This window comes from Tympanuchus pallidicinctus, unplaced genomic scaffold (assembly GCF_026119805.1).
Source record: "Tympanuchus pallidicinctus isolate F22 unplaced genomic scaffold, pur_lepc_1.0 scaffold26, whole genome shotgun sequence".
NCBI classification, from domain to species: Eukaryota; Metazoa; Chordata; class Aves; order Galliformes; family Phasianidae; genus Tympanuchus; species Tympanuchus pallidicinctus.
The window spans coordinates 106,517-126,738 of NW_026294743.1; the positions used below are offsets into that span (position 1 = coordinate 106,517).

At 36.4% G+C, this 20,222-nt stretch overlaps 1 protein-coding gene across 6 annotated transcripts in view; it reads right to left on the bottom strand.

Annotated features, from left to right (window-relative positions):
• The window catches only part of ARFIP1 (ADP ribosylation factor interacting protein 1), a 38,617-nt gene that overhangs the window by 14,045 nt on the left and 4,350 nt on the right, over nt 1–20,222 (bottom strand). For 4 of the 6 annotated variants that reach the window (XM_052690129.1, XM_052690125.1, XM_052690126.1 and 1 more), the window contains 5 exons: nt 17,721–17,822; nt 9,328–9,442; nt 6,551–6,646; nt 4,983–5,092; nt 58–279 (listed from right to left, as the gene is read on the bottom strand). In XM_052690129.1, the coding sequence (XP_052546089.1) occupies nt 58–279; nt 4,983–5,092; nt 6,551–6,646; nt 9,328–9,442; nt 17,721–17,813 (636 nt within the window). In that variant the 5' untranslated portion in view covers nt 17,814–17,822. The remainder of the gene's footprint in view (nt 1–57; nt 280–4,982; nt 5,093–6,550; nt 6,647–9,327; nt 9,443–17,720; nt 17,823–20,222) is intronic. The other 2 variants (XM_052690123.1, XM_052690128.1) reach the window with 2 other exon arrangements.

The window sequence follows — 20,222 nt, forward strand, 5'->3', positions numbered from 1 at the left end:
ATCTCTGCTGTTTCATTACATATTTTTTTTTTTTTTAAAACACCATAAAAGTCTTACATGAAGTTCCAATGATTTCAAACTCAGGTCAGCAAAAGCATCTCCAAGTTGCCTTTGGGTATGTACCATCTGGAAGAGCTGTGTAGACAGAGTCTGTGCCAGTCTCAAGATATTTTCATACTTTTTTTTGTTATCTCTCAGTATATCTATTTGAGCTTCCAATTCCAGATCTACTGTTCTTGAGCCACGACCCAGTTTTTCAGAGATGATCTGACGTGTACACTGGAAAAAAATTTAAATAATAAAGAATCAAATATATCCAAGACATCACAGTATACACCCATTTTCAGCTTCAAGGGACAGATAATTATACACAATTCTTTCACAATCACCCCTCCCAATATAAGTTTGCACAACAAACTGAAAAAACACCACACTCTTTAGAAGTTCATCAGGACTCAGCAAGAACAGTTGGACAAGTCTCAACTCCTACTAAAATGAATATTCAAGTTAGCAAATCAAGAGTATAACTAATTGTTTCTCAAGTAAAAGAATGTTTATCTCTTTTTAGGTTCAGTGAATCTTACTAAGTTAAAAGAAGCAATTATTTTGCTCACAACACTCAAGGCAATTAATGAGAATATTACCAGTTCTGCATAAAAATTTCTGCTCCGTGATCTTTTAGACTTTGCCTACTAACCATCCCATTCCAGATAATCCCTGTTATTTTTTTGGAATTCCCATTAAGGCTCTGGGAATGTATAAACTTTTAAATCTCATTTTCTAAGGAAGGAGAAGAAGATGGATGGGAGTCTTCAGCATGTTTTTTAAAGGTGACTCAAAACTTTCACTCATGTGTAAAACATGAAGTGTTTCTTATTATTAACACACCTATAAAATGGAGCTGATTGTTAAGAATTCTACTTGGGTCTGAAAACAAACATTCTGAGACATCCTTGCAGTCTCTTTATACAGTGAGCAGCAAGTCTTGCCTTTAGAAGGCTGAACCAGCCAGCCAATGGCTGTGACAGCTTAGACAGCTACCACGTTCCAATTGTCTGTGACATTCTGCCAGAGACCAACATGAGAGAGCAAGGCTCCCGAAACACACCGTTTGGGCTTCCCTTGACTAATGCATAAAAGTAATTTGCAAAGCAGAAAAGTGGCAAAACAATCCCTCTGCAAAACAGGGATTATTTGCTGCTATGATTAAATTCAAGTTAATCCGTGAAGACAAAAACTAAATGATACGTTTGAAGAATGACTGCTAGAAACAGGATTACAATGAAACTCAGTAATAGACAAGGCTACAGCTTCACCTAAACACAAGAATACAATTTTGCTGAGAGACATAAAAGACCAACCCTATCTTAATTCACATCACCAGAACACATTACAGCACTGGATTTTCCAGTGTCTCCGAATTCAAGGAATTCGGTTTAGTCCAGTCTTTACTTACTTTCAAAGGGGACAAACAGACTTATAATATCTGTTAGAACTTTCCAGTACTTTTTAAATTTAATAGACAAATGAAAGAAAGACTCAAGGATTTAGCCAAACAAGATGGTCATAACTGATAAACTTTGCAGTAGAACGTACAGAGCATTTGGGCTATTTCACTAAATTCAATCAATCAACAAGAAAGAACACAGTTTATCTTGCAGATTTTTCTGCAAAGATTCATAAGTTTTGAAGAGAACAAATCATACTATCATTGAATACATCAGAAACACCAAGGCTTCCAACTGAAATTAGAAAATATAGCTTAGCAAGAAGTTTGGTAAGCTCATGATGTATTTAACAAAAAATAAGTAAGTGCTGGCTATTTAAAAAAAAAAAAAGAAGCTGATTCTCACATACCTACCGAAATCCAAGAGAAAAATGTAACTTAAAGAAGTGAAATTTTTTTTTTGGGGGAAGGGTAAAAATAAATTACACAGGAATATTTTCCCCAGAAGTTATAGCAAAATATCTGAAAAGACAACAGTTCAAATGAGAATTAGTCATCTGAAATATTTATTCTGCTTACTTTGTTAAAACTAAGGTTGAACACTGAACAAGAGCAACTAGAAAGATGTACCCAGCCACCGCTTCCATTTACTCTAGTTACAAGTGGACTGGTATAAACACAATTTCCTATGCTCTCTCACTAGCAAACAGAATATTTGACATGAACTTCATTTTGCTTTGTTCTAAAAATTACCTAGAAAAACACTGTCCAGCATAATTACACTCATTAAAAAGTGAGAAGGCATCCAAGGCATATTAAGAAAGTCAATTCTGCCAAATGAAAGATCAGCAGAAATAAATTTAAAGAAAGTTATTTTAAACTGTGTACATTAAAGGATGAACGGAGACATTATTGGACAGTTCTAATTAATAGACCACTACTAAAGAAATTTACAAAATACATTTAGTATGTTCTTCCTTGAAATTTAAGAAATTGTCTGAAAAATTAGGTAAGCTTACTTATTAAAACTACTCAAAGCAAAGAAGAGTTGCAACTCGCATCCATATTAACTCATAACTGAAAAAACTTCTCTCATCTGAAGAAGTCTACGTAAAGGGGAAAAAAAAAAAAAAAGAAAAAGCACTTGCCATTAGATCATGGAAAATAAGCAACTCCTCCTGAGGATAACTAGGGAGAAGATTGGAAAGACTCAGAACGGCCTCACAGTTGGAAGGAACTGTTTGGATCCACTGGTTCCAACCCCCTGGGCAGGGCTGCCAACCACTAGGCTGCCCAGGATCCCATCAGACCATGTAAAAAGACAGTCCCCTGCTGCTATTTAGCTCCCTTCAAGTACCTGAAGGCCACATTGAGATCTCCTGAGACCCTTCTCTCCTCCAAGCTGGATAAGCCCAATTTCTGTCTGATTTTATTCTGGGGAATGGAGAGCTCTTGTGCTCTCAGAAAGGCATCGTTAAAGTGCTGCCAGCTCTGTTCTGTTTCTCCGTCCCCAGAGACAGTTTCCCAGGGGATCTCATTCAATTGCATAAACAGTTTCAAGTTCACTCTCTCCAAGTTCAGGGTCCTGATTCTACTCTTTGCCAGACCCATGTTTCTTGTGATCATGAACATACATTAACATAGTTACTGCAGCCCAAGCTGCTTCTGATCTTAACCCCTCTAATAATCTCTTCTGCATTCACCAGGACCTGATCCAGAAACACTTTATCTCTGGTAGGTCTCTGTCCAATATGTGAAACAGAAAGTTGTCATCAGTAGACAACAGGAGTTTCTTTGATTACTTGCAGGTCACGATTGTTGTTTTCCCCAGCAGATATCTGCGTGCTGAAATCCCCCATCAGGATGAGAGCCTGCAAACATGACACCTCTTGCAGCTGATTTAAGAAGGCCTTGTCAACAAGCTCCCTTCAATTAGTTGGCTTGCAGTGGACCCCAATCACTAGATGCCCTTTATTAGTCTGGTCCCTACTTTTAATCAACAGGCTCTCAACCTGTCAACAACTGATTCTCAGGGCAGCTCTTAATGAAGGGGGCCAGCAGCCGCAAAGGCAACAGCCTAGTTTTACAAGCCTCTAAGTTTAGGGAGAAAGCTAAGCAGCCTTTGAAAAACTCAGTTAGGCTAGGCCAGTAGTGTCAACTTCTGTAATTTTTCACTGGTAAGCAGTTACTTAAACACAGTTTGTACCCTTCTCTTATTTCTGTTCTCATTCATGGAGATGCACAAGAGACAAAATAGTGAGGTATACAACACACATACAGGCATATTTAATCATCATTTCACAGATGAGTATGATTTCTGAATGTATCTGCCAAAGCAAGCAAGGAGTGATATTTGCAATAAGTGTGTGAACTGGCTGAGATTGGTAAGAACACCTGGAAACAGAAACCTAAAGCAAAAAGTGTATGCTGAAGTCCTTATGAAGAAAGATGGATTTGGAAGAAATTACGATTAGCCATTAATTACCTATCCTCTTAAAGATTTCAGACTTGTAGTCATTGAGAAGGATTCACTGAAGACCAATGTTTTTAGCTATTACAAGATAGCTTGTAAAAAAAAAAAAAAGTAAATGTAATCTAATTTCTCCTTTCTGAAGAGAAATAAGGCAAGCTAGAATGTCCACAAACTGAAATATAGTCCTTAACCAAATTAAATATGCTTTTTGTACATAAAAAGGGTCAAATTTCTGATTCTAACACAACAAACAGCATAAACCTTTTCTAGCAAGTGCAATGTCTACGTTCACTATACTGAACATCCTCACAGGGGAGAATGCCCTTCCTGGATTCAAGGCATTGGAGGGATTCAGACCTCTGTTCTACAAGAAAAAAAAGTTTTAAAACAGATTCTTTACTTCTTTATGGCCTGACATAGCTCCCACTGATGCACATCTAGCTGTCCCCACCTCTGCCATTGGAGTTTCATCCACAATGGAAAGTTATTTTTCAAAATTCATCTTAGCTCCTGACTGTAATACATTTCCTGGCAACTGTTCCTTACTTTGTGGCTATTTTAAGAAGAGTCACCTCTGGCAAACTGGTGTGCTTTAAGCACTTCTGCAAGTGCCAAACAAAAACAAAACAGACAAAATGGAAACAACAATTACAGTGCTAAGAAAAAAAAAAATAGAGCTAATATAAAACAAATATCAGAATTGCAATTAACAAGTTTATAACTTGTAGATCCACCTGACTTTTTCCATCAGATAAAATTCTACTGTATCAGCAATCAGCTTAGCAAGACGTCTTAATCACGAGCATTACATACTGAAATCTGTACGTTCTCTATTTTGCAGGAGGCATCAGACACACAATGTTCTTTTCCTTGTTAAATCAGTATCTTTATCCAGTCAAACAAAGAAAACTAAGCTTTCCTTGCACATTCTTGTTTATGCTCACTGAAATGACAAATGCTTTCTTCCACACTGCAGCGCAATTCTTCAAAAGCCATAGTCCCATTTCAGTTGCAAACTCATTTCTAGAATATATATGCACACACAAATTTAAGTCCACATACCTTGTAAGTATTTAGGCTCCATTTCCTCACCAATTCCAACTTCTCCATTGCTGGATTCTTCACTTCATCTGCTAACACAACAGGTCCACTCTTCTGCTGAGCTCTACTCCCTACACGTTATACACAAAGTAAGTAAGTAAGGCCTGTGTTTTTGATTTGTTTAAGGAATTAATAGGAGTAAGGAAGATTTGCGCAACTGCACATGCAAAAGGAGAATGAGGTGAAAGTAAACACATTGATAAATTTGTTAATTTCCAAGCTGAATTCAAAACAATTACATTGAAAACAGATATAGAGCATGTGCATCTCAGTACTTTTACTTGGCAAAAGACTTAAGGAAGCTTACCCGAAAGCATGGAGTTTACTAACCAGCCTTAAAACCGTTTTAGATACCTGTTCTTTATCCATGTTTTTAACATTCCAGAAGTTGAACATTCTTCTGGACTTAGCAAATCTAAAGTTAGTTTATATCCTGCAAACTACTAAATGAATGTTACCAACTTATAAAAATTGTTGCCACAGACTATAACTTAAAGACATGACAAAACAGATTTTCTTTCTAATGAACATTATCCTTTCCAGAAAACACATTTAGCCACCATCAAGGAAGTGTAGCTTATTTATGTTTTTCAGATTTTTTTAGCCTGTTGGTTTATAAGCAATTCATTCCATGCACCAACAGCACAAAAACAGCAATAAAGAAGCATCTGCTAGCATCAAATAAAAATATTTAGGTCCCATGAACACGTATCCATTGTCTACGTAATATTTTCAAGCTAGTACAGGACATCACAGATTCTATGTTTTATTTTTGAAAAACCATTTCCTACTATACTAAACAGTAAAAGCTGCTAAATTCTATCATTTTAAAAGCAGTTTCTCAAAATTTGTGAACAATTTTGACTACTGCTGCTCTCGCATGCTTTGAATGGTCCTGATGGCTACTTACAGTCACCTTAGCACTGCTGGTTATTTACGTAAATAAGTGACTGGAAAAAACATCTATAAAGATGCCTCAAGATACTCCTTCAACATCAAGCACTACTGTATCCTTTATGTCTTCAAAATGCTGTGCAAACATTAGGTAATTAATCCTCTCAACACCCTTATGAGGTAACAGAGTGAGTTTTCTCCTTTTACATAGAAGGAAACAGAGATGTTAAGTAATTTGCCCATAGGCACAAAATGAGTCAAACGGCAAAGCCAAGCTTGGGTGTTAGAAATTCCTAATCGCCACCTCATACTCTGTTTTACAGGAAAATATGAACATTTGGTGCAAAAAGAAAGCCATGAGTTTCAGCTTCAATCAAAATAAAAGAACTTGGTTACGCACATTGTAGTTACTGTCTGTTAGTAGTAATTTGTTTTTAACATTATAGAACAAAAAGTAGCAAACAGAAAGGGAAGCAGAGATTACTTAGTGAACAGTTAAAATCCAGAAACCAGGAACACCAAAAGCCCCTAGAAATTATGCTTCCAAGTAAGAGTAAATCAAATGACTGAAGAGATGGAGGAGTTAGTACAGTGTCAGCAGAGACAAGGGCGTTATCCGCTCAGTGCTGCGATACCTGTGGGAATAATTAAATCACAACCTTGTCCAGCCAGTCTGCTAGCTGCTGCACTGCTGGCAGATATAACAGTTGATTTGGGTGATGCTGAGGAACCTGGAAAGGGGACATATTTAACCATGAAAATCCACCACCTTCCCTTAGGAGGCAACATGTACTTTTACAGATAGATTTTCAAAGCAAAGAAATATTTGTTTTAGCAACACATTAAATAGAAGCATTCACAGATGCACAAATGCTTTTGAAAAGGTGCAGCTGTTCATGTGAACTACTCCAAGTTTTTGTGATTTAATTTTATTCTTTAAGTCATGATGCCAATTTTTCCTTTCTTTAAAAAGAGTAATCAAAATACAACTGGCAGCTTCATAAGTAAAATACGTACTACCAACAGAGAACTCCATGTATGGCTACTGCAGAGGAAGGCACATTTTCAGTTTTAGGTAGTTTTGACTGCACGGTGCTGCTCAACAATACTTGCAGCATCAAGGGAACAAGCAGGCTCTGAAACCTGGGCCAATTTTAACTAGACTTCAACATCTACTCCTAAACCTGTCTTTTTTTTTTTTTTAAAAAAAAAAAACAACTTAAAACACACCCACAAAACTCAACGATAACCTGTACTGATGATTATAAGAATCATTAGCTGTTAAGTCAAGTAACTTCCCTCCCAAAAAGAAGAATTTACAATACTTGCTTGTTCTCACTTCCAAAAGCACACCTTCAAATGACCTGTACTGTGTGTGCTCCCTAAGCAGTTTGGTGAGTTCTGCAACTCTTTCTTATCACATAAACGCAGAGTGACAATCTCACAGAATTTTTCAAGAGTTGAACAAAAAATAGAATGAGATAGTTTTTCCTCTGCAGTCAGGAGTCATCAGCATACCAGGGAGTGCTTCTATCACTTCTGCTGAAGAGATCTCAGATGCTTTGTAGGATTGAGAGCGTCCACTGTGTGACGGGGGTTTAAAAAAGAAGTCTAAACTTTAGCTCTTTGCACTAGAACTTACCTATCACCAATAGCAGAAATGACACTTGAAGTAACTAAATCAACGCAACCAGATTTTGCCTACTAAACACATTCTACAGCACTACCAACATGAGATACAAAACATTTTAATACGTGGGATATAAAAGCACTTGAACGTTACACAGAAGCAATGAGATTGAAAGGCGCCATTGTTGTGACCTTCGATTGTTGTACATTACATAAGAGCTGCAAGTGGATCCATCCGCACATAAAAGTTGGACTACAAGATCCTACTTCTACAGGCCTGAAGATTAAATCACTTCAGTAAGCAAACAACGACAAGCAGTTAAAAGAAAAAACTCTAGGACTTGACACTATTAATGCAGCCCCATGCATGCTTCATTATTCAGCACCTCTTGGATCCTTGCCTTCCCCACATTACTGCTTACTTAGCCTGCAAAAATGAAGCCTTAATAAAGACACCTACACAGGATTAAGAATATTTTAAAATAGAGCTATCATTCAAATTTTGTCTCTAGTTTTAGAGAGTCTAATCTTCTGCTATATCTCTCTGCCTGATATGGATAGAACATTAGGAATAATTTGAAAACAGTCTCTGAAGGAAAACTGATATTTGTATTGTTAACTGATATTTGTATTTGTTAAAAACTACATGCTTAAGGCTCATTATTTGTGTACATAACTTACTACATTCTTACATATTAGCATAGCTTGAAACACATCTAAGATATTCTTTTTCTTACAGTCTAACATACTTAGCACTTCCAAGAGCTATGTTGCAAATAGAATACAGAAAGGCCAGAATGATGAGAGGCTTGCCATCTGCCCAGTTTTTAGCTAGGCATTCTGCTTATTTCAGTCTTAAAGAAACCACAGCATTTACTTTGATTTACATGCTGTACTGTACGTATATTACACTGTTTTCATAAGCACATTTTACAAAACAGGAAATGAAGCAAAATGCAAATTAAATGTGTGACTACAAAGGACTTATTTTCACAGCTGCTCCTTTGAGATAATTTCAAACCTTTCAAATTCAGAAGTAGACTAAGCTACGAAATTCATTAAAATATCACTTTCACACACTATATCACTGCACTTCTGTTTTTAGACAGATGGCAAACACTGACATGACTTACCTTTTGTTTCCCCCCCCCAAAGTTTAACCCAATAAATATTTTATTTAGTACTTTTATTTATTTCTTTACAAGACTTAACACGTTCTAAAGATAATAAACTAAAATTATCCTGCTCTAAACAACTGTGAATCGGTGCTGAAAAAATAAGAGAAATTACTTTAATTACATAGTACTTGGAGAGACCCATGGTGTTATCGCTCCTGACAAAACATTAAATTATGTGCACTGTTACATTAAAGAAGGAAAGACTAGTTGGGAAGAGAAGTCAGTAATTCATCTGTTCCAGGTAAGTGAATAGTGTATAAAGAAAAGTTATATTTCAAATTGGTACAACACTTGTAATCTAGACTTTCAAAGAGGTATAATTGTTCAAGTGTTTGGTTTGACACAGTTTCAAGGAAACTACTTCCCTTCCCCCAAGTGAGGGCCAATTTAACACAAAGTTTTATCAGTCCCTTGACAGATAATAGGAGTACAGCAGTTTTATTTTAACACCCCAGCTACCAGAGAAAAATAAGGCTGTCACTAACATACATCTCAGCCTACACATCTACATAAAAATGCTCACAGAAGCTACAGAATGTTATTTCTGAGCATATAAAATATACCTGAAGATTATAAACTGAGAAAGAGATTAAAAAGCAAGTTACCTTTCCCTGGAAATGGTCCTGCCTCAACAACTCCCTCTTTGGTGCTGTCAAAGTCATGAGACGTTATTTTGGTTTCAGAGAGTCCAAGTCCAGCTGGTAATGAACGTTTCAAGTCCTTTGAAATATTTGAATAGAATGGAAAACTAATGTTAAAAAAAAAAACATAAAAGCAACTACAAGGTACTACGATGTAATTTTAGCAGATCTCAGATGGGTTTGCCTCTAGCCTGGAATCTCTTTGCCATTGACACAGCACTCTGCTACGATGCAAAATAAAACTTCAATTAAAAACAATCAGCATAGCTTGTGTATATATTTTAGATATACTGGTTTGTTCATTTAATGTGCTTTCCTTCTGACATTTGCAAGAAGACAACAAAAAGAGTTACAGAAAACATAAAGCTGTTATAATTTAGGATTGAGGCACAACCAGAATGCATCTTTTTGAGTAGCAATTACCAAAAGCGTGGCCTACATCACCGTGCTTAGTGGTCTGAAGCTGTCTGTGGACCAGACAATCACAGCAGTTTAATTATGCTTTCCATTAAACTGATCAGGATACAGAAAGCCCTAAGACTAAGGGCAGACAATGTTTTACCATCAAAAGCATGAAAACAACTATCAGACATACAAGTTATTTCACTCTAGGCTCAAAATAGCTTTAAATATCACATAATCCTTAATTCCTATAAGCAGCACATGAAATCTCCTCAAACTCTGACATAGTAAAAACAGGAAGGCATCTTCCCTCAGCAACTTCCCTCTGAGCACCTCCCTGTATCACAAATGCTCTTTGCTGCTTACTTCTCCTTGCCTTTAAAATTAATCAATTTTAAACAGTCTGAAACTCCCTTGTTTAAGTTTTGCTGGCAACAATGTGTTGAGGCAGAAATTAAGATCCTCCTAAGAAGAAGAAAGACAATAGAACAGTTTGGTTGGAAGAGACCTCGAGACACCAAGTCTAACTGCCACCAGGGCACTTCAGAGCTAAGCAAGAGGTAAAGCATGTTGTTATTGAGGGTGCTGTGCAACTGAGCTCTGGGAAGCAGCACTGGTGACCATTCACCAGGAGTAGCTCCATTCACTGGAACCCTTTGAGCTCTGGCCATGTTCTATCTCAAGTTTCAACTTCTAATGTTATGGAATATACTTAGCGCCTAAAAAAAAAACCTATAGGCATACAAAGCAACGTAAACTACTAATTCTTAACAGTAAAAAGTGAACAAAAAGCTACTATAGAAACAAAAGAAAAAGGGTAAAATGCACTTAAAAAAAGAAACTATGCATCAAGGAGATAGAAAATGGGCATTTTCTGGAGTTAGACATACTTTTACATCCCCTTGCAAGAAAAGATAGAAACGCAAAAGAACATGCAATATTGCAGTATTGCAATATTTCAGAATGCAATAGTGAAATACATAGACAAAAACTACACATAGCTCTAAAAAAATTGCCACTGCCTGGATACATACAGTAACTATTCATAATACTTGCAATTAAAAGATTACACACAAAATATCATCTTTAAAATCCAATGTATGTTTCATGTAATATTGCAGTCACTGAGTCCACAAACAAGATATAAGCTATTGCTTAAGAATGATATTGCCTAAAAGCTCAGAATGTGAAGAAGTGGCTTTGGATCACATCTCCACAGACTGATTTGTCTTCAGTTTAAGACAAACTCCTAGGGGGAAGAAAAAGCAAAAGCTACAAGTGTGAATTCCAATATAGTAGAAATGTTGTTGATGTGGGAAACCGAGGATGTTACTGCAACTGGAGTAACCTACTCCAATAGTTGTACTCATACAACTGGCTATTTCATATAAATAACCCTCCATTTATGTACCTGAAGCATAATACCAAAAAGAAAATGGGAAAGAATACATACCATGAAAAACATACAGTAGTCGCACAGAATCTCATCTCACAAATAAACCAGATCTCAACACCTGATACATACTTCGTCTTTGCAGCTGACTTCCACTGGTACCTCCATTGAAGTAAACATGGTGGTATGATGGAAAGCTTTGCTTCAACCTAATTCAACTGGTATTCACAGTCCATTTAACTCCAAATGCTGCAAGCCAGTAGGAGCCACAAAAAAGCATAACGATAACCAAATAGCAGAGAGGAAGATGCACCAATTTAGGAAAACAGAACACAGCATCAAACTTTTTTTCTCCCCAAGGACACCCTGGCACATTGTATACTTCACAAAAATATTAAAATCTGAAGCCAAACAGCTAATCTCTCTAAGCATGTTCAAAACAGGAATCTAAGCCATCATCTGTATTTCAAGATAAAAATGCAGAACATCTATTTTGTAAATACAGAAGTTTACATCTAAGTTTAAGCAACCAAAATGCTTTTATAGGTACTGTTCAATTTTGATTCAAAGCTAAACACAGACTGAACAAACTACAGTTAAATGAATCATTCAGAATACTATAAAACATACAGAAAGATCCTTCTCCAAAATAAAAAAAATACTACTCAGTTCATGAAAATATATTAAGAAACACAACGGTGGGTATATTAGGCAGATTTTTTTTTTATTGGCACGTATACACATAGGTGCATAAACAAGCACAAAACGTTTGTTCAGAGGAATCTTTTCTTCAGTTGTCAAAAAAGGTGAAGTGCAGTGTGAAGAAATGCATTCATGCCTGCTTTTAGTACCTATACCAACCAGCTGAAATACACTTTGCTGAAGAAAGATGTTTACGCAATGAGAAATGTCATCAGTGATTACCAATCCACTGCCTCTTTGCTGTTTACAAACATGGCAGCTAACTTCATTGAGTACAGACATGTTTCTGCATGTAAACTTCAGTTTAGCACATGATTCTTGCAACTGACCATGCTTCCTTATATGCAATAAAGACAGACAAAAAGGCTACTCAGGCATCTGTTTCCGATGAAGCAATTTATCACTTCAAGGATAATTTAGAAACACCTTAGAGTAAGGAAAAGATTACCTTCACAGACTTCACATTTAAGAGAAGCTGTTACAGTGCTTACGGATATTTTGGAAATGTAAGAAGAAAGCAATGTAAAAACTCTCTTTTTCCCATCAATATTTGCTGTTACAACATAGGAAGTCACGTCAGATTCTCCTTCAACAGTAAGGTAAACATGTTTTGACTAATTACTGCTCTTCCAGCTAGTAGGAAGAGTTTGATGATCATAAAATCTGCTTTCAAATTTGTTATTTGACACCTTCTTAATAACATCACTAGAATTCAAGATACACTCATACATCTCAAAAATCCAAGCCTGTAATGTATTGTCATCACCACAGAAAGCGATGATTTAATTCTTCTACAATTGAGAATGATGAATGAAGCACTGCATTTGTTTATGCAATTATCATCTGGTATTTCCATTGTAACCCACAATTAGAAGTGTAAAAACTACAACTTAGAATATCCCCGTGAAGTCAAGAGGTTGAATTACCTATGCCATTCTCAGCCATTTAGGATGGTAACGGCCCAAAGGAATAAAAGTACGGTCTAGCTGAGTCAGCGCAAACAACCTGCACAGCACAGAGCATTTAAACTACATTAGTCTCTGGTTAAAACTCCACTTTTAGTTCAAATCACCACATTATGCTATTATAATGAGAATAGTCTTATTTAAATGTCTCCAACAGCAATATTCTTCCGTTTGTTATACAGGCCAACTAGCATGAACTTGTATCAGTTCTTTTGATATGGTAGACACGTCAAAGAAGTCACACAGAACACACAGAAAGAAGGAAATGTGAGCTGAGCTAAAAGACTTCTTTCTATAAAGACATTTCCCATCCATGCTCTACATTGAAGTTTAAAATGAAGTGAGAAAGATATCAAAACAGTTTTGTTTCTCCACGGGGTAGAATTTTCACAGCACAAATGACACTGAATGCACAGTTGTATCAGTCAATATTAACAGAAGTCCAAGTATCACTGTTGGCTTTTTACTAACAACAGTTTCAAAACTCACAATTTTAGGTGCCTTTATTACTTTCAATAAAGCAATTGAAAAACAGGCCGACACGTTCCTTGTTAATTTGAGGAGCCCATTCAAAGTTGAGCAACTGGAACTGGAAACAATCACACGCTCATATTTTTCAAATGATCAATCATGTTTTTAATAAGACATGAAATTTACCTTTGGGAAGAACTTGTAATACATCATATTGTAAGATCCAGTTTAAAGTTTTAAAGATTATTTTAATTTAATCTTCAGTGAGTAGATATAACATCCATCTAGTAAGATACAGAGCTCTGAACTTTCATTTAGAGCCCTAATGGATGCACTGGCGGGGCTCCTTATCCCACATTTTCCTCTACCCTTTGCCTCACTCAATCTCTATCTTCCAAGAATTCCCTAGATCTTCATATCAATAGAAATTACAGCTCTCCTGCCATTTATTTTTATGCTTAATGCTTTATTCTACTTCTAACATGCAGAAAACATGGACTGGCATTGCCTCTATTAGCAATACATACATTTCTCTTGAAACAGAAGGTAAGCTTTTCCTGCCACAATCCTTTAGGCTTACCTAACACCAAATCACAATCTGCTTTAATATTTATTTCACTTGCACTCTCACCATTCACATTCATAATTACTGTTCTTTAAGACAAGCAGATTGCTTGGCAACAAACAGACAGACTGAACTGGTTTCATTTCAAAAGCAGTTTTCTATAACTGACATGCCAATCTGAGTTCTAAAACCAGCGTGAATTAAAATACAAGTGCACAAATTGAGTTCTAGACACAGCGGTCAGTACAGCAAAACCTATCAAACAGAACTCAGATGTTTTAGGTAGAACATGAGAGAGAAGGCCGGGGCATCATTTAATGGGAAAAGACAAAATGAGTTGACCTTACCTATTTGCATAACTTGGAAACCTAACAGAATTACAGAACAACATACTGAATATTTGCACTCAGGTTCACCAAATCTCAAAGTTCATTTTGTGCTTGAAATTTAACAGATTGAATACTAACAATTAAGTTCAATTTTTCTTCCCAAAGTTAACTGCATGTATTATATACATATTTAACAATGTTTTACCCCTGTAGAAGTGGGAAAAGAGATGGAAGCAACACAGAAAGCAAACAGAAATACTGAAATGAGAATTTCAGAGATGCAGACTTCAGAACTTAATACAGATCTCATACAATAGTATAAGCATAACAAGTAGCTTATGGCTCTTGAGCACCTATACAGACAGACCAAAGAAGGCTTTTTAAATTATTCCTATGGCATGTGATTCAATAAGGAATAATATACTTTCTCACTTCTTATTCCTTCAGCAACATTAAAGCCACTACTATTCTAATTGCAATTAAGTTCCATGGGAAGAAAACTTAGTTCTACAAGATAGGGATAAGTGACTTAAACCCGTGAAAAATATAAACCAACATTTTTTTTCTGTGTTTTCTTGTACAAAATAGCAAGAAAAACATGCTTAATTAGTAATCACTGAAGTTCTCTGTTATTAACACAGACTAAAAAGCATCCAAACATCAGCAAACACTTTTAAACATCACGTCTTTAGAGCTTAACTAAGTTTCAACAGAGCTTGGAGAGCTGAAAAGCACCGGCTCAAGCGTTTCTGTAATGAAACATTAGACATTTTATCCGCTGATGATTTAAGTTACAGGCTTTGTTAGTAAAAAAAAAAAATTCCATTTACCATAGAGGCAGGACAAAACTTGTCAGAATTCCTTAGGCATTTCTTACTATTACAAACTAGACAGCATATGCAGCAGCATATTTCTAAATGAGATTTTACAGTTCAGCAAACACTCAAGCTACCTTGTAAATGTCTTCTTTATTACTTTTTTTCTTAAACGTACAGGAGCTACAACTTACTGAGGATGCATCAAGTAATGCTTTAATATATATCCACAAGAATGGAACAAATACACTTCTTCCTGCAACGTCATTACAATCTGTTCTGTCGGATATTCTGCACAACTAGTCACATTTTTTCTTCCAAAGAACAAGCAATTCTCCTTGCCACTTCAAAATAAATATATTTGTATTGTGTTATCTTGCAAATTGAATTATTTGTCATGCTTCAGAACATACAAATACCACGTTGAGTCAAAAATGTCATGCCTGAGTGGCTTATGGATGAGGTCTGATGATACTGCTAAGAAGGCATGTAAATCTTTATAACCACAGAATCTTGAAAAGCACACTGTACAACTATATCTTTACTCAATCTACCAAAAAAGCATACCAACTGTCAAGTGCATGTAGCAAAGTGGAGTAGAAGAGCAAACAGAAATACGGGATCAATTACTTTCTTTTTTTAAATCTTATACCTGAATTATGCAATGTACAGCTGTACATCTCACTGCCTATAACAATATGAAAAAAAACTACAATACCCTTATTCCCCCAAGTACCAAGAAATTTTGATTGAAAAGTACACTAGAATTTGAATAATTGGTAAGAGCACAACTTCGTGATAATGGCATGCTGCCCCATTTTTAAGCGACCTCCTAAAAAACAAGTGCTTGGCCTCTCCTTCCCATAGGATAATGGGAAGAAGACTCCTGAAAACTCAACATAGAAGTACTGTAGTGCAGAATATTGCCTTAGGTTATAGCAAAAAAAATTACTGAAAATATTGGCAACAAAAAAAAGTAGTAACAAAATAGCATTAACCATTAAAAATAATAAACACAAAGATGAATGGAAGCTTAATATTAAAATTTGAGACTAAGAGATCAGTAAACAGATAGATACTAATTTCAAGGAGATTGTTTTCTTTGTTTTGTTTGTAAGCAGCCCCACTTATCACATACTCTGAGTTTAGGTCATGCAGGTGTTAACTTGCACAAGACAGTTCCAAAAGTTCATCTTCACTGACTCCAATATGAAAAAAATGTGTAAATACAAAAATGTATTAAAAGCTACAGCAGAAAACATGATCAAATTCGCACAGCATAATTTTTCTTCGACTCAACCAAATACTTGATCCATTTTTGAGTTTAGTGGAAGTTTCAGAACAGATTTAACTCCAAGCCACAAAAATGCATAGCATCTGCAAGAATCTACCTCAATTTTACCATGCAGCCATAGACAAAAACTTCACTAACATCTCAATTTTCCACAGAAAATGGTGATTATATTTGGAATAAACAAGTGCTGTGACCGAGTCAACAAAAGTACAATCTCACGTACCATAAAAACTAAAAAATTATTGAACATGCTACTCCTAAGAAGCAATTTCTAGGTAAAGGACAGACAGCTTTGAGACAGCAATCAAGTCAAATCACCAAAGTTCTAAGGCTCAAAAATAGTACATCTGCTTTTCTACTTCCAAGTGAACCTACACCTACTAACACATTAAGGTTTACTTCAGTTGTCCCACCTAAAACGTAGGCACAACCTAATCAAAATTGAGTTTCTACTTCATTTAATTACACATGATCAGGAAATATGCTCCAGTTGCACATGACTTCTTAAACTTAAGGAATTATTTTTCCTGCCCCCTACTCAGTAGTTCTATAGGACAGAACAAAAAGTCCAAGCTGTGCACAGTATTTCTCATTTCTCTTATAAATAGTTCAGTATTGCAGATGAGCACGGAACTGTTAGAGCTTAGAGATTTCCTCAAAATCTGTGTATTGACAGATAGCAAATATGAAGATGAGTTAATTATCCAGATCTCCAACTGAAAAACAAACCGAAAAACAAAATAAATGCAAAAAGAACCAACACCAAATCCCTAAAGTTGTAGCACAGCACCCTCTGCTGGGCAGTGAAACAAAAGAACCAGCTGAAAAATACAATTAGGATAAGAAAAACAGAGACGATACATACAGATGAGGAGAAACTCATTCCACATGCTACAAACATAACAGAGTGTAATACTTATCACCTAATAACAGCAATACAGTAGTAAATTTTCCAGGTTAAGTATAGAAAAATTACTTCTGCCCTATCTACAACTTCACATCAGAAAGTGCCCATCTTTACTTACAGGTGTGCTACCTCCCAACTTAACCTCCCTTAGAAGTAGCTTGTCTTAGACAATATGAAACTTGCTTATAGAACTTATTTGAGGACTTCACAGGGCTTCAGTATTTTATAAGTGTTTGCTTTCCTGCTTAGGTAAAACTGTCAGGATAAAAAAAACTGATATCCTAAGGACTTATAAATCAATAACATACAAGTGCACACTCCTGACTTCGCGAGCCATCTGTATGCACCCTTGGCAGGATTTCTTTATTATTCTTGCCAACAAGATTAACATTTATCAAACTAAAATACCAAAAAACTTGAGAAAACTATGTCAAGTGAAGTACATTACGCACTGCATTCTAACTTCAACATTTCTGATAACAGTACCTTGTTAGACACTAAGGAAAGCTCTTACCCTGTTAAAGCTGTGCTCATGAGAATCTTCCAGCTGTCCATTGCTCGTCACAGGAATTTCAGCTGCTGAATTTCTGGGAGATTCCTGAGCCATTGCACCTTCCTATTGTACCAGAAGAAATAGGTTAGCATTGGTTCTGGAATACACTGAGTGATCTATATTAGAATATTTGATGTGTAGATCTTGTGCCAGCTGACTTATTTCCCTTTTGGTAATACTCTGATATACTAGGTCTGCATACATTCATTTCACCACAAAACCAAACATTAGTATGCAAGCACATCTCCGAAATAACACAAAGCTTCAAGATCTAAGAAATAGGAAACACCAGGATAAGTGATGGGAGAGGAGAGGGGTAGACAAATGAGACATAGAGCCATGCACAAACCTCATCTTTCCATATACACACTTTGACTCTTGATGTAGTTAATGCTGCTCCAACTACAACAAAGGCAGGCTTTGATAAATGAAGTTGTACTGGCTAACAATAAACAAGAAGTATTAGATAGGGAAAATAAAAAAAAGCAATAAATTTACTTGTTTATAAGAAAAATAAAAAGATGATTCCAAGCCTTAAAGTTGTTTAACTTGCTTTTGCTTTTCTCATAATTTAGCGCCACCTTCTGACCAAACTGATGGCATACAATTCCAACTCAGCCAACGGCAGTAAACCTATAGTGAAACGCAGGCACCAGAACTGGAAAGCTCCAACACAATTCCAGAGCCAAAGTTAGTAACAAGATGCTGCTGTTTCATGAAGACTAGAAGCAGCAGTGTAACCACTGCATTCAAATAATGATCCGGGTTAAGATCTGGAAAAGACTCTTGCAAGAAACAGACAATTTATTTATAAGAGCAACACCATCAAAGCACGAGACACTGGTCTTGGTTCTAAACAAATTACCTGCTATTTTGAAGCACATCTTGATGCAACCTCTCAAACCACACTTACGAAAAGGGATGTTTGTATGAAAAGCTTTTGTGTTTTTATACTTGCAGACAATATTGGTGTAGATGCAAACATTTGAGTTGAATATCTGTAACTTCACTAAAACCATGGAATGTGACTTTATCAGCTCTGGTTACATCATATAGTTACAGCTATGCTGCCCACACTCCTCAGAATGAATCTCATATTGGTGAGAATACTACTACAACGTGACGACCTCTACCAACCACTTGAACACATGCAAAACAATGGACAAACACTCTGATCACATTCAACGTGATACAGAAAAGATGAACCATGTCCTGAAAGAGTGAAGAACAGAGAACATCAAACATGGACAACTCCTCTCTAACAGTCACCAACAGCAAGGGGAACGATTAATTTCACACTTCACTCAACTGTGATTCTACTAACTCTAACATGCGCATGCACGAAAGCCTGACACATGCTGCAATAACTGGCCCAGCTCTGACCACACAAAACATAAATCAGTACATCATCAGTAGCAGTAATTTATGCTCAGTGTACTAATTATAACACAGAGACAAGAGGTGACCGCACCATCACTTCATAAAAGCTAAGATGAATTGACTACAGTTGTGGGGTGGAATGCGATTAGTATTTCCCTCACTGATTTACATGGAGGTTCTGAGGACTCCCCTTTTGCACTCGTTACCCCTAATTCTTCACTCTCACATCAGCTTTCCTTATTCCCCTACTTCGTCCCCAAGTAAGTACATGTGTGTTTGCTCAGCAAACAAGACTGTAGAAACAACACGGGTTAAAAGAAGGTGACCTATGCTCAAAAAGGGGCTGTGGAATTTTTCCACTGCCATCAGTTCTCCAAAACTGATGCAATTTTAGAGCAGAGGTTATACAGTTCCAATACTTGTAACTACAAAACAGAGACAATAATGGACTAAGAAAGTACAGAGAACCTGAAGAATTGCTTTCTGCCACAGCCCCAGGTGAACAGCTACAAGAGAACAGTATCTCAAAACACACGCTCTACATACAGATTACTGCCAAAACCAGAAATCATCTCCCTTTTGAATGCAGCTTCCTGCAACCTCGGTCACAATAAGCTTACTGACCACTGAGAAGACAAAACCATCAACTCAAAGTAATATTTCTGTTAAAACAGTGAGTATGATTACTGAACGAAGTGTCCCTTCAGCAAGTGTAGCCCACAGCTCATTTAAGCTGTAAATAATACAGCTGCATCCTCAGAAATGTAACAGTATGCAGGGACAGTCCGAAGCAAATCTAGCGAAGTTCCTACATTTGTAGTGATGAATAAAGGAATGAAATAACTAATATTTTCTACTGTCACTCTACAGCAGCCAAGGAAACATCTACTCTCTATTTCTGTGAAACAGCTTCCTAAAATGTCTATAGACAAGTGGGAACTGCAACAATTTGCTCACAATGGAGATGCAAACTGAATTTGATCCCACGAAAAAGAAAGCCAAAGCAGCCCAGATCCACCACTCCACCAGCAAACACAGTGCCTCGCTACACAATGTTGCACAAGAACTGCTACCTTGAAGTAA